Source organism: Convolutriloba macropyga, chromosome 7 (genome assembly GCF_964194025.1).
Source record: "Convolutriloba macropyga chromosome 7, txConMacr16.3, whole genome shotgun sequence".
NCBI lineage: Eukaryota > Metazoa > Xenacoelomorpha > Acoela > Convolutidae > Convolutriloba > Convolutriloba macropyga.
The window spans coordinates 44,758,368-44,785,867 of record NC_134474.1 but is presented as its reverse complement, the minus strand read 5'-3'; the positions used below and the strand labels follow the sequence as shown (position 1 = coordinate 44,785,867).

Below are 27,500 nucleotides of genomic sequence, written 5' to 3'. Positions count from 1 at the left end.
AGGACCGGCATCCTACCAACACCAAAAACGAACCCCATCCTAGATTGCTGGAAATGTGGATAAAAATTCAAGCCAGGCCATCTAAACACATGCCCTGCCAAACAAGAAATATGCAGAATCTGCAAGAAAGTAGGCCACTATGTCAAAATGTGCAAAGCAGAAATGCCACCCCGCGCCTCACAAAGAACACAACACAGAAATACTACACAAAACAGGAACCCACAGAACACGTACCAGTACAGCAACAACCAAAACAACACAAGAAGAGTAAGAAACATCAACACATTTTCAAAAGACGAAAAATCACAAGCAGGAAGCACGCAATTGGCAGAAAACGAAAACATAGATCCACAAAGCACATGCTTCATACGTGAAACAATGGAGGACTGAAACACCATAAATCTCATATAAAACTGGCCAGAAACAAAAATCAACAAAATCAACAAAACCAACATCGGAGAATTCTGGATGGAAACCCACACGGGAAAAACACAACTACAATGGCTAGTAGAGACAAAAAACCCCCGAAGCTTCATATCACACTCAACGGCAGATAAACTGACCTCAAAACTGGGGAAGAATGTAAAAAAAGAGCAACCCAACTGGGCGAATTTAGATGCTTCAACAACAACAAAATAAAAACACAAAGTGTCATCTAATAGATATCAAACCTGGAACCAGCTCCGCAAGAAAAAGTGAAGTTCTAGTGGTACCACACAACACAGTGAACCTGCTAGGCAGAGACGTCCTCCAAAAACTGGGAATACATCTGGCACTAACACAAAAAGGTGAGAAAATTTTCAACATTAACCTAAATGAGAACCAACAAACCGCACACAACATATTTAAGAAGTACCCTCACCTATGCAACCACATGGGCAGGTGAAAAAACCACATAACTAAATCGACATTCAAACAAAATTTTGAGCCAACCCAGCACAAAAGAATACGAATCTCGCTACACTTAGTCGATAAGGTAGAAAAAGAATTGAAAAATTAATAACTTTGAAAAAATATCAAACAGACAAATCATTAAACTAGAAAAATGCTCAGACGAATACTTTATTAGTTCAGTAGTAATTACGGTCAAAAACGACAACACAAAAAAACTAGCACTAGACTCAAAAGAAATAAACTATGCAATCCAGAAAATCAAATATCAGATGCAAAGCCTAGATCACCTTTTGGACACGATATCGAAAAAAAATGAACTACAAAACAAAACAGGAACTATATATTTCTCAAAAATGGACCTAAAATATGCCAACAGCCAAATACCACTCCGCAAGGACACGCAAAAAAACGCGACCGTTACATACAGATTCATAAACGGATTCTACGCTTTAACAGACCTGCCCGCAACATTTCAAAAGGTAATGGACTACACACCAAACAATTTTTATTCAGCCCACGCGATCTTAGACGACATAAAAATTATCACAAAAGGAACACAAGGAAAACAAAGAAGACAAAGAGACAAAGGAGACAAAAAAGTAGACAAAGAAAACCTCGCTATAAGCCTACAAAAATGCGAATATCTACAAACCGAAATTACATGGCTAAGATATAAAATAAACCCAAGTGCGATTATCCCAACAGAGCGAAAAACGAATGCCATAGCCCAAATGGAAACACTGCATACACTCAAACAACTACGCTCCTTCATCGAAGCAGCCACCATATGATAAAATTTATTCCAAACCTATCCAATATCACGGCCTCACTAAGAACCCTATTATCCACGAAAAACAAGTTAAAGAGTACCAAACTAAAATGGAGCACAGAACATGATATCGCATTCGCAAAAATTAAAAACGCCTTAACAAAAATAATCGAAAATAAACACTTCGACACAAACAAAAGCACAAGGGTGAGATGCGACGCAAGCAAAAACGGTTTAGGAACAAATCAATAACAATTGGCAACCTATAGCATATGCCATTAGTTTCTTATAAAGCAACGAACAAAAATACGAACTGCATCGAACTGCAGACAGATCACCAAGCCCTCCTATCGGCTATGAAAAACAACAGAAGAAATAAAACATACCAAAGCCGCCTAACCATATGCGTAAATAAACTACTCCCATTTACATTTAAAGCCATATACCAGGAAAACGTATGGGGTTTGCAGACTACTTCAGCAGATACCCAATATCCGCTGCACCACCAATATCAGGGAGCGATAACAACTTTGTGATTAACAATATAAACGCATTCAAACACACTCCAAAATGCACACAGAATTTCAACCAATCACAACGCAAGAAAATCCAGTAAGCTTAATTACGTTATGGGCGAAAGAAAACAAAACAGCAAAAGCAAGCACGCTTTTAGCCCTAATTGTTACCAAAGTCAGTCGCCTCTTATTTCATTGTTATCAAATTCTAAAAAATTATTAGCAAAATCAAACACAAAAAAAACGTTTGTACTAGAAATCGACCATTTAAAAACACTTTTGATCAAAACATATTGAAAAAACTCCAAGCCAAAAACAAAATGAATTCCGTTCCTCTCCAAAGCAACCAAGCTCTAATTAACACCGATAGTGAATCGAAAGCAAACAATAGTTCTGTTACGATAGGCACACAAACAGAAAACTTATCAATTATGGGCAAAGGAACTGAACCCCTGGATCCCAACCGGGTAGAAAAACCCATTCAAAAAAACCCAACCAGGTGAAACCTCAATCCAATTATCCAATCTCCACAAAGTTTTAAATGAAAAATTCATTGCCGAAGTAATCAAGTTAGACAACCAAAGAGCTAGAATCAGAAACTGATCATCAATGAGGATCGGCTTGCATTAAAACATTATTCAAAATTCTGGCACTCACTTAGAAAAGACGTCTCAGTTAATGAGACGGGTTGTATAATTTACGATGGCAAGTTATATTTACCACCCCAATTACGTGACATCGCATTACAATCTATTCTCAAAACCCATACGGGACAAGCGGGAATGATTTTCATGGCTCAACTGATATGGTTCCCCAGAATACATCAAGAAATTGAGCTCATAGTACAAAGCTGCAAGCCATGCACAACAATAGGTAAGAACCTAAAACCAGTGATCACAAAAAACACTCACACAGAACTAAAAACACTCACAGAACCAAACCAAGAACTACAACTAGATTTCACAGTCCCAATCACTGATAACAATAAAGACACATATATTTTAGTTTCAATATACAGATACTCTAGATACCCACATGCAAAAGCATACCACAACTGCGACATAGAAACAGCCCTTAACTAACTAAAAAGTTACATAAAATTCCATGGTATACCACGCACTATCAGGTGCGACCAAGCCCAAGCATTCAAATCGCAAAACTTTGAAATATTCTGTAACGACAACCACATCAAACTAATCCTTACACCAGTAGGAGACCATGGAGGAACAAGCCTTGTTGAAGGCATGATAAAAACACTAAAACGGCGCCTTTCGGTACTGAACATAGACCCCACATGGGAAGAGGAAACACTAGGAGACAAAATTGCACACGTTATAGAAAACATAAATTTAATACCAAACACCGCCAATTGAATCACACCTTTTGACACGTCATTTTGGCAGACCGCGCAACACAAAGCTAACGAACATTTTAAAAAACCCAGCTCAAAAAAATCTAAACTACTATAAAATAAAATCATTCTATTTAGACAAGAAGAAGCTGAAAAGATTAATGATCAGTGAGTTGGCTATATGGATCCATGAATCTGGCTCCGAGCCCCAAGTCGACATCCAATACAGAAGCGATGCAACTTCTGACTCGGACTCAAACTACCTACCACTAGCCAACAAGCTACCAAGCACCTCAGCGAAACATAAGCATATTTCCCCAACACGCATAATACCTGACAAACTAAGCATCACCTTTAGCGACAAAACATCAGTTTTAGTTAAAACACAAAATCAAGTAGCACGCAAAACTATAATGCGCAGAGCCAAAGAACCAAGGGGTACATTAAAACCCCTATGGACTATAATCCCAGACAGGACCATAACAAACTATACCCCACGCACCATCACAATTCATACTCACACAAGGAAAGATACGGTAATCCGCAAGAGCGACATAGCAATAGCAACGGACACAAAAACTCTATTAAGAACGATACAAGCAAAAGAACGCCTAATGGAATTCGTTGGATGCAAAACGGTAGGAGAATATGACAGAAAAAAAAATAATGAAATTCTATTTAGATGAACAAAAACAAAATAAGACGATGAAAAATCACAAGTGGACGCCCAACAGAACACAGGAGTCAACCCCGACAACGAGGACCAGCCAGGACCCTCAAATCTCAATGTATAAACAAAACAAAAGAAAACACAACGCAAGGCAAACACGAAGAGCCGCAAGAGGAATGTCAAGCCAACTAAAAAGACAAACATTCAAAAAGCAACACAATTCGAAACGAAGTCAAAACAAGCTGTGTTGGCACAATCTAAACTAGAACAGGCAAAACGCCAACAACAGCAACCAAGAAGAAAAGCATCCTTGGTACACACCTACTTAGACACCTGGAGCAATTATGAGACTGTAGATGTGATTAGCCTTATCTCCGACTCCCGGCATTAAAGCCCAATTACCATTGTCACCTCCAACCCCCCCCCCATGGACTTCATGGCCCAAACAGGACCGCGCAGAAAATCAATGGACCTAATCGTCCAAAAGATGAAGAGGACAAAAGAGGAAAAATCACATCCACCAGAAAAGCCCGAACGGGGAATATGCAAAAACAAGGACCAAGTCGCCAAGGCAAAGAACCCATTCCGGACAATAAAACTGATCACAGCACAGAACCCAAACGGGACGATATGATGTTAATAACTATCCAGATAGTCCCAACTTAAAGACTACGATACTTATCGATTCGGAAGAGGACCACCCTACCAATCCTAACGCACCAATACCGGCGCCAACGGAACTACAAATTGCAGCGGAGTCGACACGAATCTTCGAACAGCCAAATCAGCAACAAGATGTCCCACAAACGATGGAACACGTCATCTCAGACGACTAACACACCGCCCAAAAAGACGAAATCTCACACGCGAGCTCTGCCTCCAGATACCCCCACAGCCATTCAAAGTGCCAGCCCGATCTCTTCTTTGGACACCGACGACATTGAGTGCCTGAACCAAATTTTTGACTGCTAAACAACAAAAATTTCCCAAAGAGGGGGAAGTGTGGTACAGGAGAAACCAAGAGAAGTGAAACCAAGCCCCATCCACATACTAGTATAAACACTCTTGAACTATATAATCATTATATCATATCCCAATTGGACATTCTAACCTTACGGAAATTACGTATGCAGTACACTTACTTTCTGTTGCAACTTAGTTAGTTCACATATCAGTGTTATGTATAGCGCAAACAGGTACTGTCTGGTAGCGCCTTCTCTAGCGGCAAAGCTGTGAATGACTCACTGCTTTTTGCCTTATCTTTATGAAAAACAGTCCATCGTTGAATAAATCTTTAACTGCTCTTTCGGACTAACCAATATTATTATTATTATTATTATTATTATTATTATTATTATTATTTTTATTATTATTATTATTATTATTATTATTATTATTATTATTATTGTTATTATTATTATTATTATTATTATTATTATTATTATTATACTGGTTTGTTCTATTCTTTTGTACGTAAGGATGTCATGTCAAACGTATGGTTATAAATTATGTGTTTTCAAATGTTTTCACGCAGTTTATATAACATTAAAAGTGCCACTACAAAAACATAACTGAGGATTTGACCAAAAAGCTCTTATTGTTTAATGTTGAATGCAAAATAATCCACGCAAAACTTTGTGGCCCAATTGCATAAATCCAGTCGTTTACAGATAATTTATTTTAAAGTCTACATTTTTCACAAAATCTCTAACATTTCGTTAAATTTGAATTTTTCTCTTTAATTGTCACAACCAGCATCAGATCCTCGCTGTTTCACAACTAAAATTGGCATGTTACTTTAAAAGATAACCACGTACTTAGTTCACGCCATACGTGCATCTCAAAATCAAAATTAGAACTGACTCATTTATATTTTTTATCGAACTCCTGTCGAAGATTTAAATGTAATATTATCGTTTTCTGTAATTTTATCTATGTTATCATATACCAGGAAAAACTGTGAAGCCAATTTCGCCATGTTGAATAATGAATTTATCAAAAACTATTTATCTATGGAGTAGTAAGTTGACCTACAAACAGGACACAAAATTTGTTCATTTAGCGACAACTCTTCAAAAGTTTTCAAACATTGGGCGTGGAACACATGCGTACATGAGCAGATTGACAAAGTTTTGTTCGATACAAGTTGGAACATGCAAATTGGACACTCAGAACCATCATCAATTCTCGAAAAAGCTTTTCCGCAAACATCATCCCAAAAATCTTGGTCAATGTTTAATAATTGATGATTTTCTAAAGCTTGCTGCTCGTTAAAACTTTCCATAATTTGTCGGCTATTCCTTAAATCAACGTCAAGTTCTCGAAAGAATGAATCGACGTCGGTGTTATACATTGTAAGCATTCGTTGTGTTATTTCTTCAAACTTGTTCATGAAGAACTTTTCTCGTAATTTTGAGTCTTTAGGGGGTTTCGATTCTCGGACTTTTTGATACCACTTCCGAACGACAAAGCCTTTCCACGTTGCTTGAATACGAATTGCACATTGGGTTTTGTAAGCACGACTCGCTTCGTGGATGATTCGTTTCTCGTATTGCTCTTTTCGACACATTGGGCAACATTTCTTACCCGTGAACCTCTCGAAAGCTTCCAGACAAGTTTTATGGAATGTGTGTGAACATGAAGTTATCAGCTGAAACAAATCAATTTGTGCAAAACATAAAAAGAGGGACCTGCCCACCCCCACCCCCGCTAGGTATCAACTCAAATTCTGTAATTGGGGTCATGAACAGCTCTGGCGTGCTGCCCAGAAACAAACACCGATGACAACAATCCCGGCTCGAGGTGTCACCACCATTCAACGCAAAATTATGTAAGATCAGCGGTGAATGCGGAAATTTTTGTTAGATAAGCGGTGAATGCGGTGAAATTACATAAATTAGGCGGTGAATGGGGTGAAAAAAGACTTTATCGCTGGTAGCGGTGAAATTACATAAATTGACCGCTTCGAAAAAAGTGTCCAAGTTATGTAAGATAAGCGGTGAACGCGGTGAAATTACATAAATTCACCGCTCAACTTAGTGGTGAACTTACATAAATTCACCGTTTTTGTTAAAATTGTGTGAGATCAGCAAAGAATGCGATGAAATTAATGGGGAGCAAGTGAGGAACTGTTAGATTTACCCTCCCACTAAAACTATCCCTCAGTCTTACATCTTTTTGTCACTTTTTTCTAAGCCGTGAATTTATGTAATTTCACCATTAGAGTAAGCAATGAACTTACAAAAAGTCACCACATTTAACCACTAAAGTATGTAGTTTCACCGCTAAAAATCGCAAATCTTACAAAAATTCACTGCGCATGTTTTACAGAAAGTAGAATGAATTTGATTGATTTTCAAAGAAAAAATATCAGAAGGTAGTGAGAGATGGCGCAGTGGAAGAAGAAGTTAATGACATGCAGGAGGTGAGAGGTTCGAACCCTTGTAAGGGAGGAGAAATTACATATTTCAGCGGCTAATTGTGGTGAATTTTAGTAAGATCACCGATTAATCTAGCGGTGAACTTACAAAACTGAACCGAACCCTCCATTTAATTGCACATGTCAGTTGTGTAATGTTTAATTACCCCACACACACACACACACACACACACACATATATATATATATATATATATATATATATATATATATATATATATGTATACACACACACACACACACACACACACATATATATATATATATATATATATATATATATATGTATATACACACACACACACACACACACACACACATATATATATATATATATATATATATATATATCTTTATATATCTCTATATATACATATATATATATATATATATATATATATATATATATATATATATATGTATGTATAAATATATATATATATATATATATATATATATATATAAATGTCATCTGGTGTAAACGTTGTTAGTGGAACGTGTATTTGTGCGACTAAATTCAAATTGTATGACTTTTTAGTTCCCAATTATAACTTATTTCTGACGATTTTTCCCAAAATTCATAGGTATTTACAGTCAAAGAGTAGCTTAGATTTTGAACGAACTAGAACGTTTGTAAAGATATTTTTATTTTATTACTAATAATATCAGCCGTACCAACCTGCAGAGGAGGACTTGTTTCAAAATTGGTTTTATTTTAATACAGTATATTTTAGTCTTTTGTTCTTTATCTTGCTATGCATCCGAATTCTGGCTTCTATTTTCGCCGCATAATTTTCATATTTTTGTTTTGGCGCTCTTCTCATCAATGGTTTCCATTTTCAAAAAAATTCCTAACCTACGCCAATGTTTCGTGTCCTATTTATTAAAGTTTAAAACAGTTTAATAGTCGTGTTTATACCAACCAGCCTTCTCACTTTGTGGTGTTAAGATATAGATCTCACATTTGAGCCGTGATTTTAGGTTAAGCAGTTGAGTGATTTTTGGAGCTTTATTAGCGTGAGCAAGAATAAAGCTAAAAAATTCAAAAGATAAAAATTTGAATAGAAATTTTGCTAAGAGTATTTGTTTAATATTTCTTATGATAGTTCGTGTTTCGATTTATGTCTTTGCAGTCTGAAAGAGCTAATATAGTCACAACTTACATGTTTCTGAGCGCCTAAAGTCTCTTTACAAATGACACAAGCGGCTGAATAATCTCCCCTCTGTCCCGCTTGTTTCTTCACACTCTGCCATTGCTGTTCACTCAATTTCTCGTAAATAGAGCTTTGAAACTCGCTTCCGGGAGGCAAAATTCCCAATTTCTGAGCCAGAGATGGTTTTGCAACTGCACGTGACCTGTCTTCATGTTCTTGTATCACGTGATCTTTTTCTTCCTCTTGGTAAGGGAATTTTGTGGACTGGTTAGATTTGCCTGTTGATGAAGAAGTTGATGAAGATTGCTTGTACTTGAGTCCTGTATCGATTACTGATGTTGCTTTTGGTTTCTTGGGAATCTTGATATCGGGGCACTGCTGAGTTCTGCAACAAAGAAGATCAAAGATTTGGGATAATCATTTGGGCAAATTGGAAAACGAACTTGATAAGTTTTTCGATTCTTGCTGCGACTAGCTGAGAAATCGATAATTTTTCAAATTTCACTTTATATTTATTTATACTTTTCATTGACATAATTCAACGTGCACACACCCTCCAAAATTTATTAGACAGAGATCTGATCGAGACAAAAGTGAAATATCATTTTTGACACCCCACACTACCTAGTTAAATTTCTTTGGCCCTACCAATCCATTGCAAAAAAAGGCTGAGTCAGACAAATTGTCGCGGGTAAGTTTTGCTCCGTCATTCTAATACCCTCACACACGATATGGCAACAGAGGAGAGTTAAAGAAAAGCGCTACACTGCTAAATGAGGCTTTAAAAGTATAGATCTCTATTTGTTTTCCAAATAAATAAAAAAGAAGGTGCTTTCTACTGTCAATTACTACTGGAACTCCCTATAAGTGCATATAAGATTCTGCTCTTTGACGTTAGTAATTGTTAACCAATTTAAACCAGGCTGACAGGCCAAAGGGAACCATTAATAGCGACCGTCCAAACTACTAGTCCCAAAGTCCAAATTTATATATTAATTAATAATAATAATTTTAGTTCCTGCGTAATCGCAGCGGAACATCATTAGGCTACAGCGTTAGGCAAAATTGTTCACAGTGATACTGAAGATTACGTCAACTGTCTGATGCAAGTGACCATTATTGGACAAATGACGTAACTGGTAGATCTGTTATTGCATTTTTAACTTTCAGTACCAGCTTTGATCGTAGCAGTGTGCTTTATTGATGGCTAGAAAAGTCAAAACAAATCAATTAAGTAAAAACAATAGAAAATGATTTCTGCTCCACACTAAGAAATTTTGAGTTGAACAACCCAAACACAGCACTAGAGCAAAACTGATGATTCCTTATCAGCAGAGAAGAGCCAGGAGATCAAATTACACTAATCAGTCGAGAAATTGGGTGGATATTAGGAACATTTACAAGAATAGAGCAACCAAAAAAACAAGCCTTGAATCAATGTTTTTTTTCTTGCTATGTTGATTAGGACATAACAAATGATACAAAATGTGTTAATAATTTCCAATTCTGGTACATTTTGAGAATGGAAGTATAATTTTAGAGATGTAACATTTTTTATTTGTACAAGTATGTTACTTTAAAACTCTTTGCATCAGGAAAAAAATAACCTTTTCAGAAGGACTTAAAATCATTAGATTACCGTTGACTTTATGCATTGCTTGAGTATTGTGAGCAGGATTGTTGTTCAACGCAGATGGTCTGACGCGGGAGAACCCAGTTTTTCCTCTTTGAGCTCCAAGAGGATACTGGAAAGTCATTCACTTGAAAATTTGTGTTTACTTACTTTCCATCTCTAGCGATACTGGAATGTAAGCCTCGTTTTTTTTCTGAAAAATACTCAGAAAAAATAATCTCTTTTGTTAAATAACTTAAAAACCTTTTTTTCTGGAAAACAGCAATCACACTGATATGTAAAGATTTGTTTTCAAGAGAAACTCAACTTATTTATTCTTTTCAGATAGAGGTAAAATCATTAGATTAAAATTGATAAAAAATGTTTTTAGCAGAGTTAGCATTAAAGTTGTACTACATGGTTGGTTGGACGCGACACATTCCGGTTTTTCCTCTTTGAGCTCACGGCCGAGGAATACCGATTTTGTATAACTTTTGTTATATTTGTTTTGTTTTTACCTTGGCTTCACCCCCCAGAGGTGTCAGGGTAAAAAAGAAATAGAAGTTGGAGATCCACGATACTGCAAAATGAATCAATTGAAATTTCTACATCAGTTACTTTTCATTTCTAACGATAGTGGCCAGTAAGCATCTTGTTGGTTGAAAAAGGGTGAGTAGGTTTGATCAGATTTGTCAAATTACTAATTTCTAGCAAATAACAATTAAATTACTATACAAAAAGTCGTTTTAAAGAGAAGATCAACTAAATCATTCTTTTCACAGGATTGGATTTGTTTCTAACCCTTGTACATTTTCGGTATCGGAAAAATAAATTTAGAGGTGATATAAGAAAATATTTTTGTGCAAATATGTTACATTTAAACTCTTTATATCAGGAAAAAAGTTCTTTTTTTGAAGACGGACGTAAAACTATTAGATTACCGTTGAACTTTGCCTTAGCAGTATGGGCATGAATATTTTTCAACTTAGGCAGTTCTAAGTCCCGTTTTTCCATCTTTGAGCTCATGGTGAAGGAAAACCAATTTGCCTTAACTTTCGGTTTATTTGAGCTTCTTTTCACCCTACAGATGTCAAGACCAAACAGAAAAAAATGATATTCATCAAGATACTGGAAAATCAATTAACTAAAATTTTTTTATATATTTTCTTTATATCTATCGATAGTGGAAATTAAGTGTCATTTTTGCCAAAAACCTCTTAAGAAAATCTGCTATCTTCATAACGTTCAATTTTGGGAAACCAAAAGAAAAATTAGAGTTATTTTTTGGGAAACAATAATTAAGTTGATATGTAATCATTTTTTAAAGAGAAACTCAAGTATATATTTCATTTGAGATTGAGGTAAAATCATTAGATTAAAGTTGGTGATTTGAAATTTTTTTAGCAGAGTGAGGATTAAAGTTGTTCTATATAGGTGGATGACCCGGAAGAATCTGGTTTTTACTCTTTGAACTCATGTTCGATGAAAACCTATTTTTTATTCAAAAAAATTCGTTATATTTGTTTTTCTTTCAACTTCTCTTCACCCCCAGGATACTGCAAAACAAATAACTTGAAATCACTTTACATCGGTTATTTTTCATGTCTAAGGATAGTTGCCAATAAGCTTCTTGTTTGTTGAAACACTAAGTACAACATTGAGTAAACTTAATCGGCTTTGTCAAAATATTAATTTCTAGCAAACAGAAATGAAAGTGCTATATAATAATTTGTTTTCAAGAGAAGCTCAACTAGATTATTATTTTCAAAGGTGTGATTTGTTTCTAATTCTTGTAGATTTTCGAGAAAAAAAATAATTTTAGAGATGTTTTGTGAAAAGTTTTTATTTGTACAACTATATTAATTTTAAACTCTTCAATAAAAAAAATCTTTTCAGAGGGACGTAAAATCGTTAGATTACGGCAGACTTGATGCATTGCTTTAGCATTGTGAACATGATTGTTACATGATTGATAACTAAATAGATGGACTGCTGTGGGAGAATCTGGTTTTTCCCTCTTTGTAATCACGTTCATTGAATTTCCGTTTCTTTAACTTTTGATATATATTTATTGGTTTTTTTTTCAACTACTCTTTACCCCGACAGGTGTCAGGGCAAAACTGAAATAGAAATGCAGATCCACGAAGATACTCCAAAATCTATCACTTGAAAGCATTTCATGTGTTATTTTCCATATCTAACGAAAGTGGTCAAGAATCATTTTTTGAAAAAAACTATGAGAAAAAATCTGCTCTGTCAAATTTTTTTTGCATTTTTCGCTTTAATGAAAACACAAGAAGAACTACCAATTTTTAAAAAACAACATTTAAGTGATATCTAATAATTTGTTTTCAACTCAACTATTTTCACGGTGATGTTTCGGTGATGCTGTCTTCAAGCCAAAAAAATGGATAGTTCATACCTGCTGTTAGTGGTTGTATTCGTCCTGTCATATTGTGACGTCATATTCTTCACAATGTGGTCTTGTAATGCTACAGACACCAACGCAATACTTGTACCCCCATTTGACCCCGCTAATTTTGAACCCGCACCGCCGCTGTGTCTTCCTCGACCTCCGTTGAGCTGTAAGTCCCTTCTACGAAGGCTACTGTTCATATCGGATTATTAAGCAAAGTTGCGAATGAACATCAATGTGAAATTTTTTATATGTAAAGGAAATTCAGACAAAAGTTTTTATTGCAATATTTCATATATGCGGGTTTTGCATATCACTGAAAAAGAGCACGTTATATTGTCCGCTGACTAATTTCTTTTTTTTTCAGCTAATTGATAAGAATTGATTTGTTCAAACTTTTCCTAGTTTTTGTCGATTTTCTGCCGTATAGGTTTGAGCAGTGTATCGATTACTTATGTAATGTGTTTTTATTAAGATATAAAAACGTTGATTTAAAAGCAAGCAAGGTGAATACTATGCGCACGTGCAAACATTGTGATCAACAGAATTGAATGAAAAAAATTCAATGCAAAAATATATTCCAATTGTATAACTGGTAATGTTAATTCAAAGCCAAAATATACACAAATAACAAAATTATTAAGATAACACACGATTAAAAGTGTAGATTCCGTGGGTTTGAATTCGACGTCTCATTGCCGCAGTTTTGCTATTGAAACAAAACTGAAATTACTGCTTCCATCAATTGATATAGCAATTTCAGCACCCAATATGAACAATCATACAAGAACATTCAAGGTTCCATAAAAGACATACACAATTTCGCCCAACTTATTGCAATGACGGCTTAAAAAATCAGTGGTTAAAAAAGTTGATTAAATTTCGACCAGCTTGAATAAATTCGGCCTGTTCAGTAATTCATGGAATCCGTTGTTAAATATATTATAATCCGTTTTGTTCATGCTAAAATCACTTACACAGTTGAATGTCATTCATTAATGCAAAAAGAGCGTTAAATTTTTCACGCAATAAAATGAGAAGAAATTTATTCCCGAGTCAAAGGAAACAAATGCCAAATGCGTTTTTCATAAGTAGTGAACTCGACTCCTTGACGAAGGCCCGGGAGGTCCTGCATGTTGTTGTTGTTGTTGGCTCTGATTGGCAGGCGAGGATGATGATGAGGAAGAACTTGGTCTCCCTGATGACGTCGCATTTTGATTCTGTAGTTGTTGGGCTTGCTGGCTGTGATAATGGTGATCTGTTGGGTTAGGGGGTTGTTGCCTTCTAGTACCATGCGGTGCGCTCCTGAAACATTCATCTTATTTGAATGTGCGCCATAACTCGGCTAAGATAAATAGAAAAGCTCTCGGTTTGAAAGGTAATAATTTGATAACATGAGACAGTTATTGGCAAAAAATACAAGCCGCACGAAGTCAATTTTGACGAACTCGGATTTTTCGTCGACCCATCACTCGTCAAAAAATTCAAAAATCAAAGATCCTTAATGAAGATTGTTAGAAAACTAGTTTTTGGCATGCAACTAGTTTCCACATAAGAGTTTGTAAACCCGAGGTCACGAGAAATGACTTTTCAATATTTGACCCGAACGGGACCTACCCGAGAAGTGTGCACAGACATTGTTCTTGCACCATTCAGAGTCAGGTGATGAAAATTTGTACGTTGTTGCCATTTTGATAAACTTTCCGCGACGCTAGTTGCTTTTATCAAGTTGATCCATATCCTTGGATTAGTGACCCCTTGACGAACTCGAGAGGTCATTTTTTTGTTTTGAGAAAATTTGGTCCTTTCGGCATCATTCTATAAGTTTGCTCGGCCCTTTTGAGATACAGTCATTTATTTATTTACCATACCCATACGGTGTTTGACAGGGATCAACCACAACCAGTTGATTTTGATAGCGGAAAAGGAGTGATTAAAATGTTTCAGGCAACATTGCTCTGTTAACTAATAAAACAGTGACTGAGATGTCAGCTGTATAATGATGTAAAGCGATGTAATTTCGTTTACATAACAGTCCAAAGGTCTTTTTTAAGATAAAACGAAAGTTGAAAAATGATGGAAAGCAGTTATGTGATAAATTGTAAATGGGCAACACTTTGTTTGCAAAGTAAACAGAGCTCTTCTACGGAATGAAACAGATTTCAAATGCAAGATGTAATTTTGCTTTCAGAAATTAATTTTGTCTGATTAAGTAGAGTCCTACTGACAGCGGAGGGATAAGAGAAAGACAGAAAGAAAGAAAGAAAAAAAGAGGGAGAGAGAGAGAGAGAGAGAAGAGAGAGAGAGAGAGAGAGAGAGAGAGAGAGAGAGAGAGAGAGAGAAAGAAGGAACTGAGATGCCAGGAAAAAGAGACAACGCAAAAAGTTGATAAAATGAGCGATAGTGATGAAAACTTAGATATTTAGAGGGTCTAAACGTTGGGTGAAATTAGTTGGAAACAATAGTTTAGTGAGACAACACTGTTGAAAACTGTTTAGAGAGCAGGATATTTGAGATGTCCTTGGCATTTCGTTTGAGTTTCTTCTTGTTAGTGATCCACTTTGTTCGTATTATTATTAGTTATTACTTTTTAAATTGCCTCGAAATTGTTCTATACTCGATAGTGCAAGTAGTTTTTTTGCTCAAATATTTTGCCAGCTCGAGAACCATCTGCTTGTTTGGTAACCATTTATGAGACAAAACAGTAGGGAACAGCTTAGAAGAGCGGTCGAGGGGAATTAGAGGAGATCCAAGGTAGCGCTCGCTTCGCCATTTAAGACCTTTTGTTTTAAAGTATCGAAATGATAATTTTGGCGTCCCTGCACTTTTGAGCTTTGCTGAACAAACCGGAAGACATCATCTGTTACTGGATTAATAGAAAACAACTGAGATATTGGTTAAGACAATAGTAAAATCGCGCGAAAAAAGTTTAGGTAGTAGGTCTTTAAAACAAACAGTTTTTTTTCGAGCGCTGCTTTTTTTTCATGTATAGTTAGGAAGCAGCATATTACAAACAATGTTTATTTTTTCGAACAAATTTTCCTTTTTAATAGTCAGAAAACCAGCTGTAATATTTTGCAAAGCAAGCAAAAAATTTTTAGGCGGCCAGCAGATTGAGAGTCTATGTTTATTCACCCTCATATTTATCATATAATATCCTGCACTTGATTTTATGGGAAAAACTGGATAGAATTTTATAATTCTTTTTAAGGAATAGAAGGCAGTTAACGGCCTTAGGTCACCTCACTAAGGGACTTGAGTTTGAAAAATGTAGAGCATCTAAAAAACGAGTTGGCAGTCTACACTACGGAACACTGATAACTTGATCCAGTATATCATCAAACAGAAAGTCTTAGTGCCAGGGCTTTTTTGGTCGTTAGCGTTTCTTTGATTTCGTTTTCTGACATTGACGTATTTGCGTACTTTTTCAGAAACGATTTTACACTTCATTCCGTTGAAATAACCTCTGAAGTTAATCAGGAGTCAAACATGAAATATTGGACTAATGTAAAACAAACGTGATCGAACAACAAAAACAAAGTTAAAAACAACATAGCAGGGCTGAAATGCCATCCAAAACTGAATAGAAAACTGATTTTTGTTTACCTAAAATGTGAGCCAATTGAGCCAACAGAAATAAAACTCAACAAACTTGGAGTATAAAAAAACAAAATGATTAAAAATCTTAGGTTGTTTTCAGAATCAATTATAGAACATTTTTTAAAAATTAAAGGCAAGAACGCAAAAAAGCATAACAACTACAAAAAATGTGTAGTGGATATATAATTTTCCAACAGCATTAGGTGAAAAGTTAATGAAAAATTGTGAACATAACCGACTAAAGTCGGCCAAATTGCTCTCAAACGACCGGCGAGCGGTTGGCTACGTCAGTAGCTATCCACGGTTTAGTGAGCCTAGTCTTAGCTTGATTCGACTATGCAACTTTTAGTTTTTTAGCCTTGTTAGTAAATAAATCAAATAAAATACTGATATTCCACAAATTTGCAAAATATTGCAAAATTTAAAAGAAAAGCTTCTAGATTTCGCAGTAAACATTTTCAAAATTTTTTTGCCTCTGGAGTTATGTCAGGTAAGCCATCTGCAAGACTTGAAAAGCTTCATTGGCCTGTAATGATCGTTAAACTTAGAAAAAGCACAAAAAAAGTTCAAAAAATCTGAAATCAATCTCAAATTTTAACAAAATCATGCTACAATTCAAGACAATAAAATCTTCGAAACCATTTCATTGTCTCAAGAGACTATCCAGTATCCGTGTTTCAAGCGTTAAATAGTTATAATGGCTAACAAAGACCATGAACTTGCAACATGATAATAATTTGACAGAAAAATTAAATTTTATCAAAAAATTGCTAAAGCTGGAGTCATTAAAATATTGATAACAATTCAATTAACTCTAGAAATCATGCTACAGCTTATAATCAAACCCCGGAAGAGCTCCCTAGGACCCTGGTGCCGAAAAAAATGATAAAAAATTTTAAAAGATTCGAAATAAGTTTTGAAATTAAAAGCTTGATAAACTTTCCATTACATCAAGAAGCTATGCAGTAACCTATTATCAAACCCTAGAGGAGGTTACTGCATAGCTTCTTGATGTAATGGAAATTTTATCAAGCTTTTAATTTCACCAATTTTAAAAAATATTTGCAAGTTTTAAGTCTCCAAAACTATTTGAACTGAAAGGCTCTAAGAGCACTTAATGCCCGTCGAATTGAGTTTTTAAGGGCCCTTAATGCCCGTCGAATGAAAAGAAAATGAAAAAGCTCTTAAATTTGAGGAAAACCTGCATTTTTGTCTTACTTCATCTTGATTTTGGCGCTAGAAACAAAGAGTGGCAAAAACAATAAATATGATTTAAAAAAAATTATTGGCAAAAACAATAAATATGATTTAAAAAAAATCAAAATACACAAAAGTAACTTCCAAAATGTTTTTTATGAATTTTGACTAGATTCAATTTATAACTCTTTTTCAAAATCTCAAAAAAGAAAAGAAGGTGTAAAAAACTAAATAGTTTTTTGAATGAGCAATTTAAAGAAAAAATCTTAATATTTTGGATTTGCAGCAATTTTAGCAAACCATGCAATTTCGAAACTGCTAATTACGACTGAGGCCCTTGAATGAAACTTAACACTCATTCGAATTTGCCTGCTTATTCTTTTATGAAACCTCAAAGTGTTGTCAAAAACTGTAAACACATCATACCAAAAGAACGGGAAAAGTCCTGGAAATGAGTTCAAAGAATTGAATGCAGAACCAAAAATCCGTAAGTTGATCAGCAAACCAATTGGACAGTTGTTCGCAAACGGTTTTAAAAAAGTTATTAATTAGTTCACTTTTGGCTAATTATCAGTTCACTTTAATTAGGTTAAAATCAGAAACTTTTAGTTCACTTCGACTAAGTACTAATGTAAGAATCGTCACAAAATCAGCAAACCAACTGAACAATTGCCAGAAGCAAAATATTGAAATATTAAAAAACTTTGAAAAATTGAAAACAATAGGCATTTTAATTGCACATTTTTTGTTCCGACCCCACTTGTGGGGGAAGGAACTATATACTCAAATGGGTTTTTTTTTTTTTTGTTCAGTGAATTTTGGCCGATCGATATATTCGTCGTAGAGAAATGTGAGTGGTATCATTAAAAAGCTGGTCCAGCGTAGAACTCAAAAGTAAAAAGATTTTTTTGAATTTCGTTTTTTTCGAGGAGTTATCGAGGATTGAAGTTTTGTGTGAACAATGGGATCTTTAGCATGATTGTTCACTTTTAGTACAATTTTCTTCAAACTAAGATCTTTTTTACGAAAACATTAATTCAAATTTCTATAAAAAGAATAAATTTTGAGTTCGTAAAAGTTGAATGCAAGGCGATAGAAAGACTAGTTCTGGTCTCATAGGGAAGTTCACTATCAAAAAAAAATCGAACTCTAATTGAGAGCCCTTTTTTTAATAAAACTTTTCTCTTTTTTGCTTTTTTAAGTCACCTAGAGACAAGTCACATTTTACATCGACGTTCTATTAATGACAAAACTCCTTTATAGTCGAATGAAGCGCAATGAACAAAAAACGTCGTTTTCAAGGAATTGCTCATGTTTTTTTTGGCTTCGATTCTGAGTTTTCGTAATTTTGAATGAAATTTTGAATTTCTTTTTGAAGTTTTACTATTTTTTTGGAGTCCTATGGTAGGGATTCATTGACTAACAGTGCAATATGTTCCATAATGAGCATTAAGTGAACATGTCTATTTCATTGAGGGGGCGGCTAATGGCTGTTAAGACTTAAAAAATAATTTTTCGAATTTTTTTTTGAATATTAAAGAATCATAATCTTATTATAGTGAATTGTAAGCCAGTCCAGGGGTGAGAGCACCCTCTTCCTTCCTACTGCAACCAAAATTAAACTGGTTAGCGGTTTTATCTTCTATCTATTGGTTATATGACTTCAATGACAAAAAATTTCAATTTTTTAAAATTTTTTTTTGGATTTTTTCGTATTATTGGTTACTTTTGAAATCTTATCACATTATCCAAATATTGACAGTTCCCATTAGCTTAAAAACGATGTTCTGTGGATGACCAATAAAAATTTTAAACAAAAATTTATGGTTTAAATGGCTTCGACACGTTCTTCTTGCACTTTTCTACTGATTTTTTGGTTTTCTCCTGTTTTTTTTTGTTGTTTTAATAGTCATTATACTTACTGTGATCTCATAATGAATACCTATGCATGACAAACATAAATGTACTGCCACCGGGGCATCTTTGAGCGTTTTTATTGACTTCCGTTGAAAGCTATTGAATTTAATGTCTGTTAAAATAAAAATCATTTTTCGAAAATTTTATTTGAACAATAACAATTCCTAAATTTTTCTTGAACTGTTAGTGAGTTTCAGTATTGACTGGACCCACTTGCTTTTTACTGCGACTAAAAATATTCTGTTTAGCTGTTTTATCTTCTAGCTATTGGTTATATGACTTCAATGACAAAGATTTCAATTTTTTTAAATTTTTTTTTTGGATTTTTTGAATTATTGGTCACTTTTGAACTCTTTCTCACATTATCCAAAGATTATTGTAATCCAATTGGCTTAGAGAGGACGTTCAGTGGATCACATAGAAAGTTTTCAGAGAATAGCTAATGGTTTAATTGTCTTCGACACTTTCTTCTCGCATTTTTCTACTGAATTTTAGTTTTTGCTGTTTTTGTTTCTGAGCATCGTCATTGAGCTCCGATGAAAGATTGAGTTTACTGGCTGTTAAGGGTTTAAAAATAATTTTTCGAAACTTTTTTGAAATTCAACCATTCCTAATTTTTTTTCGTGAATACTCTTGGTCATTGTTGGTTCTAACAGAATCCATTTCCGTTCTACTATAGCCAAAATTAATCTGGTTAGCGGTTTTATCTTCTACCTATTAGTTTTAAAACATCAATGCCACGAGAATTCATATTTTTTTTGGGTACTTTATTTTGTTTTTCGATCCTTTTGAAATCTTATCACATCATCTTACTGCTGAGAGTCCCTATTGGTTTAGGGAAGAAGTTCAACGGATCATAAATAAAGTTTTCAGGGAAGAGCTTATGATTTGAGTTGCTTCGACATTTTCTTCAGGCACTTTTCTACTGAATTTGTGGTTTTTGCCTCTCTCTGTTGTTGTTTTCATAGTCATTAACTTGTTGTAAGGTCTTATTGATGAAATACGATTGGCAAAAAAACTTATTGTCCCCTCGAGGCATCATTTATTGTATATACTGGCTTCCGTTGAAGGCTAATGAATTTAATGGCGTTGATAATACGTGTTTTCCCGCAATTTTCGTGCGTCTAATGTATTTGTTTAAATTTGTTGATTTTTTGAAATTATATTGATAAAAAAGGTTTTCCCATTGCTCCTGAAAAATTAATTTAAAATTGAAGAGTGTTTAGTGAAAAGTTCATTTTTTTAATGCCTTCGACCCTTTTGTCGCTCAATTTTTTTTCCTGAATTCGCTGTTTTTGTTCTTTAGGTAGCCGTAAATTGCTCACAGATCTCATAGGCTTGTAATTGAGGACTGAATGAATGATGTTGCTCGAAACATTCAGTATATAGCGAATAGGTTCCTTTCGTCAAATTTAACTTCTATTCATCAATCAGATGTCCCATCGAATTTCGTGTATTTCAAGAAATAACATATATATTGATATTATGTGCCACTGTTGTTTCGTTTTTCTGAACGTTTATTGAATGGCCATTTTTTGCGTTTCTTTTTCTCTTCCTTCAGAACAATCGCGTAATAACAGATCCCAATGGTTTTTAAATGTGGCCCAAGTAAACTTATTTAATCTTTCAGTATAAATCCTTCAACTGAAATAGCAGAAATAACAACTGAATTAAAAATACATATTCAGATGATAGGTATTGATTTTAATGGTAGCAAAGGTTTGTGTTTTCGCAAATCGTTTGTAATTTTTTGAGTTTCTCTTTAGTTTGTTTCTATGGCATAGTCTGACCACAGACGGGTGCTTTTGGTTTTGTAATGACTTTTTAGTAATTTATCAAGGATTTTTTTATTAAAAACCAATGTTTTTTAAGATTTTTGAATTTTCTTGGTGCAAAAAATGTTGATTAATTTTCAAGTTTCGCCTCACTGTTCGTTCTTTTTGTCGGCTTGTTACCTAGTCTCGTTAAGAAAACTTTTCATCTGCTGTATAGTTAGTAAAAGGTAAACTTGTGTAGTTAAGGTTTTATCTGACTGCATTTTGACGTTGTTACCAGGTGCTTTTAAATTTAGATATTCATTTTTTGCCGCCAAAATTTTGTTGGTGCTATTTTTTTCTAGTCTCTTCAATGTCAGGTCACGTTGGTGCTGTAATGAAGCATGGCATTAGTAATTCAATTAGTAGATAGAATGTGTAACGATTGTTTTAAACTCAAACATCTATTTTTGTTATCTCTTGATTTGGTTGACATTTTAGTCAAAAATGTAGATGAGCTCGGGTCGGAACATCATGTGCGAACGCACATTAACGAGCCGCCTTGTTGGTGTCATAGATTTGAATAGCAACGATTCCAAGTAACCAGGCACGGAAACCAAAGCAGAACAATTTCCATAGAAGTGAAATTTTCTGGAGATTTAGAAGGCAATCAGCGGCAGCCACACACATTATCTGGTGTTAAAAACTCTTATGAGCAATAAATACTAACGAGTTGCTGAAAACTATTGTTGTCCATATCTTCAGGACCAAAACTTTAATGCAGCAACTAATGCAACAGCTCAGCTTCAAGCTCCCAAGAGGTTTTATCCGGTCACTCTATTTTTTCTCTATACTTAAGCGTTCAAAAACCCATAAATTGATAGTGCTACAAAAAAATTAACGAGCAATTTAAACCACGTCCTACAAAAATAGAAGACACCGGTTAAAAAGGATCACTATTACTTCTCTGTGAGTAGTAGAAAGAGATAGCACCAATACAGTTCTTGCGATTATAAAAATTAAAGCGTCTCTGAAAATAACCTTTGAGTGGCTGACGTCAGCTATAAGAAAAATCCCTATGTTGATTCAATATTGACATCATTCTAGTAAAAAAATAAAGACAGAGACCTTTGTGGATTACGACTCCACGCTGTTTAAAGTAATTTTGCAATCCTTTGTTCTCCAATGAGCAAAATAGTCAGCATTTCAAGAGACTTGGTGCGATTTTTTAATGAGAAAAGTCATCTTACTCTTCATCTTATGATCTCAACTTTCTAACTTGAGTGTATGCTCTAAAAATTTAATTTGCATTTGAGTGCCAAGACTTCAACTTAAAGATTTGCTGGCATCACTTTTCTTTTCAAATGATCTGAGTGTTACCTTATTTTTTTTTAAAAAAACTAATAATAGAGAATATTGAGAAAAATGAAAAAAAAAATCTTTGAGAGTATTCTTTCTGTTGCTGGTAAATGTAAGTGTAGTACATATAGCTTTTGGTCAATATCAATCCTCGTTTTCTTTCAAGACTAGTCTGAATTTAAAAAAATTTTTTAGTTCACTTTGGGCTAATTATTAGTTCACTTAGTTAGGCGAGAATCGTCAGCAATTCTTAGTTCACTTCGACTAATTACTAAGGTAAGAATCGTCACAATGGTACACGTCTATTGGCTGAAGAAATTAGAAATGTTGATTTCAAGTTTTTGTATGTTCAACAAAGTCGTTCAAAGAAATAACAAAGAACCATATAGCTTCTGATTGCTCAAAAGTTTAGATAGTATCCTTTATATCCCATTAAAGTTCCTGCCATGCAATGCAATAAAACCGAAATTACAAAATTATGCTGCTGAAAACTACCTCAGTCATACTAATAAGAATGATTATTGTTTTGGAAGAGCTATGCCAAAGAAAATCTCAGCATTTTTTTTTATTTTTTGTTTCATGCAATCTTTCAATACAATTTTGTATATCTGCTTGTCACAGCTATATTACACAAATAGTGATTATCTATTGTTATAACAAAATCAAATATGCAGGACGCTCATGGATCACATTTAGTGTTATTTATGGCTTGCAGGTTTGGTAAAAGTTTTTCGTGGTTTTGATTTTTCATTTTGCACCCTTGTGTTCTCACGATGCCTCATCATATGCCACTTGGCTCTTGGATTTCAGTAAATGAGGATGTCAAAAAAAATTGCTCTCTAATTGCAAACTTTAGAACTCAGAATGGTGAATCTGAAACCCAATTATGGTTTTACCGTTGCTGTTTAGAACTCTGTTCTGGCTGTTGATTTGACTGGTTCCCAACCGTCATCTGAGACATGATCTGCTGCTGGGCCTGCTTGATTCTCGCAATCGAGGGCGAAGAGGGTCTGGGAACCCTTGATCCTTGAGGAGTTGCAGCTCTTCTGGCCACGGCCGCAGACCCTGAGATGCCCTGTGTTTGACGAGAGTTCTGTGGTTGTTGTTGTTGTTGTCTGGACGAGGGCGATGGCTGTTGGTTCGCAGGACTGGACTCTGATGCTGTGTCGGATCGTCTGCTTGATGACTCGCGATATGCTGATTCTTGGATCTTGGCTTGAGATATGGCTTCCAATTCCTGGAAAGTTAATTAATTACTTTGAAATGGCAACTTCCATTACAAATACCCTAACTAAAACAGTTCAGAGAAAAGAATAGTTTGTTTTGAAAGAGTAGTATAGAAAGTTTGAGGTCACATTTATTATTTGAACGCTATACTGCCGTCTCTGAGGTCTAGAGGGGCCAGGTACAGTAAAAGGGAACATAATTGAATTTCCACAAATATCCTCTTCATTCACGTGTATTATAATCTACCCATTAATGCAACTCTACTTATGTTCCAACATTTCAGTTTGCCTTATCAATTTTGAAATGCGATATATTTGATCTTGCTCTATTCTGCTCCCCAAGTCCAAATTTTATGAAATAGAACAAAATACGCCACAATATAATGCAAACTTGCAAAACCAGCTGTGAAAGTTTCCACGTTCGCTTAATATAAGCTACCTTGTCAATGGCGTTAGTGACTTCCGCTTCAGTTAGCAGCCTCGCCGTGTCCTCTTGCAGCAACCTGTCAATGGCAGTATCAATTTCATCCAAAGACCACGGCTTCTTCGCTAACTCAGTTGAACTCATAATCGACTCGGAATTACTTGCACCCAGTAAGTCTGAAGACGACTGGACTATTTCTCGAGATTTGGAAGATCTGGCGGGTTTTGGTGACGATGTGAGAGGCCCCTCGGATGATGCGTACTGTCGCCGGATCTGCTGTATTGCACTGATTGAGGGCGACTCACCTGGCTGGCGGTTGTTCACCTGTTGACCAGAAAATTTATTGCTGAGTTACTTTATTTGGTTATTAGCTTTGAATATTTGGTTATTTGGTTATTGCACGCTTTGAAAAACGTCGATGATAAAAGTAAAAAGGTGATTAAAATGGCTCCACAGTTTAATAATTTCAAACTTCAAGCAATGCTGCTTCTTTTTTGAGAAGTTATTGTTCTCTCGACATTTTCAAAGCTGGGACAGTTTTCAAATCTATAATTTCAGTTCTTTATTTTCAGTTTTCCACCTTTTGCTCATATATATTGAAAAGATGGCAAAGTAGCTCAAGTTAACCTTAAATATTAATGTTTTAACAAGAGGAATTGACTTGCCGAATACTTCTGATAACCGTGCTGTAATTTTTGTCACCAAGTTTAATTTCTGCGCTCAAAAGCCACATAGAGTAATCATCTAGTCCAACTACAATTATTATTACTTACTTGTTGACCACCGGTTGCAGCTGTGTTAACAGCTTCAGCTGACTGACTTCTAAGTCGGGTTTGCTGTGTGGCACCTGGATCGTTCATGTTTGGACCTCCCGGAGAGTAAACATTCGTTTTCGCTGGTAGCACTTTCGATTGACCAATCAGAGGTTGGCGCATCCGCTGTTGAGGTGAAGATGATATTGACCTTTTCGACATGGCAGCATTCACAGGGTTGACACTTTGAACTTGACCTGAATCGACACTGTCCTGGCCTCGCAAGCTTGGTCTTGCGTCTGGTTTATTTGGATCGTATACAATTGTAGACTGACGAGATCCCCTGGAATCCGTCGAGCCATTTGAGGAATCTTTTCCGGAATCGTTACTAACAGTCGGGACTCGTCGTTCGCGTCTGGATGGCTGACCTTGAGCTGAAACTTGACCTTGATTGTCAACTGGGTTCTCAGCTGTTGAAAGTCTTTGTTGATGTTGTCGGGTTAAATTTGGGGTCCTGCTTCGCATCAAAGCCGATGACATAGTTCCAGGAATATTTTCTGTAGCTCTAACCGACAGTTTATTAGCTTGTTCCATCGCCATTTTGTCTTTCTGTTTCGCAGCAGGCCGACTTCCTAGCATTACTCTGGAGGTGTTGTATCCCTGAGAAGAATCTCTAGGTTCCTGTGATGGCGATGGACGGTTGCTTGAATCCTGGCGTGCAGGTACAGAAGCTGAGTTTCGCTGCTGCATTGCGGACAAGCTAAGATTCGGGGAACTTGACGCCGAGTCTTCAGTATCGCTTGAGGTATTCTCACCCGAGCGTTGATTATCTCGCTGATCTTCTGGCAGGTCACTTGCACCAGAAATGTCTTTGTTGGTATCATCTGTCGAAATGTCGTCAAGAGATCCCGAAACAACCATTGGTCTCCGAGGACCTCCGGGAGTCATTTCGGATTTGGTTCCGATTGCCGCTCCTGAACTTGAAGCTCTTGTTGGATTCTCTCGGAGACTCTTTGCCTCATTTGAAGTTATCGGAGTTTTGCGAGTTTGGCTTGAATCGGACATCATCCGACGAGCTAAGGCGGATACAGTTTTGGATCCACCTGCGACGCCAATTTGTCGCGGAACCATGGGTTGTTTTCCCGATATTTTTGGGGCAACATTGCTTCCGTTGCTGGTTGCCTCAGAAACAGAACTCTCCATTGATTCAGTTGATCCACGTAAGTTCTGATTGGCTCGTAGCCTGAAAAAAATGACACCATCAATTTTAAGCCAAACAGGTCAGAATCGTGTCAGTCCTCTATTTACCTGACGAGAGAGGATACAGGAGATGGAGGTCGTACTTTGACAGAAGTGCCCTTGAGAGGACTAGTGGAACTCTCTTGTGATACCACACTTTGATTGTCCTCACCTGAAGAAAGACATAGTTTTGATAGTAAACGGCAACATTACAATCCTGGATTATCCAGGTTGAATACCTCGTTTAAAATTGCCTATTTAAAAAGATGCCTCCAGGCTATGAAGGCCCATAATCAGACATGCCCTCGTTTAAATTCACGCATCATCAGACACTGCCTCGTTCTCTTTTTCGGGTGCCTTTTTCGTTCGCTTAAACTCAAGCCTTCGTTTTGGACTCACGCAAATATAAGTCACATTCATTGGTCCATTCATTGTATTTGATGTGTTTTGGCGTCATTCAAAAACACTTAAGATCAACACTACTGAAGGTTTATAGGGTGATATAAATGCACGGCAGTCCAAGAGAGAGCATGATCAGACTTAGGCAGGCCTGAAGTAGTGTCTTCAGCCGCGTGTTAATAGTCGCACTGTAACCCCCACCCCCTCTAAGCGTTATTGATGGTGTTCTCATCCTCAGTATTTTTGATCTAGGACCCCAAGCAGCGCTTTTATTAGGTTTAAGACTGCCGCTATAAATCTTGCGTGCGCAGTGAAAAAGGTGGGCAAAACATAAATTAAATGGACCGGGTAAAAAAACTAGAATATGTCAGTTCTTATGTTTGATTTTGAGTTTAAAAGATAAAATAAACTTAATTTCAGAAAAGCACAAATAAGGAGAAATCTTAAAATTTATATTCGCAGCCTAAGGCGCCAGACCGAAGGTCAATATGTTAAGAGCAACATATATTTGACGCCTGTTCAAGACCTAAACTCGACACTGTTCAAGACATAAAATGCAATTTAAAAATGCGTCGTGCCAATTTATTTATTCAGATCAAAAGACTCTTTTTGGTAGTCTTTTGATCTGAATAAATTATGGAAATTATGGAAATATGACCGCTATTAACCCCAAAAGCTGACCGACTCTTAAAAACGTGGAATTTTCATGAATCTTAAAGAAAGACGCTATTTTGGCTGAAAAGTTTGGTTCCTCCAAAAAAAGAAAAAACTCTTTACTCGCTTAGGAATCAAAGACTGGACTATTCTGCCGAT

The 27,500-nt window shown here is 35.7% G+C and overlaps 3 protein-coding genes across 4 annotated transcripts in view; all 3 read right to left on the bottom strand.

Annotated features, from left to right (window-relative positions):
• Window positions 1-27,500, bottom strand: part of LOC142342905 (argininosuccinate synthase-like) — a 251,670-nt gene that overhangs the window by 133,778 nt on the left and 90,392 nt on the right. The window lies entirely within an intron of this gene.
• Window positions 6,097-13,327, bottom strand: LOC142342308 (RING finger protein 32-like). The gene is made up of 3 exons (XM_075393601.1): window positions 12,827-13,327; window positions 8,802-9,177; window positions 6,097-6,849 (listed from the first exon to the last, which is right to left on the bottom strand). Exons 1-3 carry the CDS (start codon window positions 13,018-13,020, stop codon window positions 6,202-6,204), a joined length of 1,218 nt encoding a protein of 405 aa, XP_075249716.1. The 5' UTR covers window positions 13,021-13,327; the 3' UTR covers window positions 6,097-6,201.
• The window catches only part of LOC142343044 (uncharacterized), a 54,004-nt gene continuing 39,885 nt past the window's right edge, over window positions 13,382-27,500 (bottom strand). The window contains exons 19-23 of the mRNA XM_075394730.1: window positions 26,358-26,460; window positions 25,071-26,292; window positions 24,313-24,621; window positions 23,544-23,884; window positions 13,382-14,125 (exon numbers count right to left, since the gene is read on the bottom strand). Of these exons, the coding sequence (XP_075250845.1) occupies window positions 13,906-14,125; window positions 23,544-23,884; window positions 24,313-24,621; window positions 25,071-26,292; window positions 26,358-26,460 (2,195 nt within the window). The 3' untranslated portion in view covers window positions 13,382-13,905. The remainder of the gene's footprint in view (window positions 14,126-23,543; window positions 23,885-24,312; window positions 24,622-25,070; window positions 26,293-26,357; window positions 26,461-27,500) is intronic.

Excerpts from the sequence above, each read along its gene's own strand:
- LOC142342308 (XM_075393601.1), bottom strand. The coding sequence starts at position 13,020 with ATGAACAGTAGCCTTCGTAGAAGGGACTTACAGCTCAACGGAGGTCGA. Across the intron at positions 9,178-12,826 it reads AATACAACCACTAACAGCAG|AACTCAGCAGTGCCCCGATA; the intron begins GTATGAACTATC and ends TCTTTGTTGCAG. Across the intron at positions 6,850-8,801 it reads CTTTAGGCGCTCAGAAACAT|CTGATAACTTCATGTTCACA; the intron begins GTAAGTTGTGAC and ends GATTTGTTTCAG.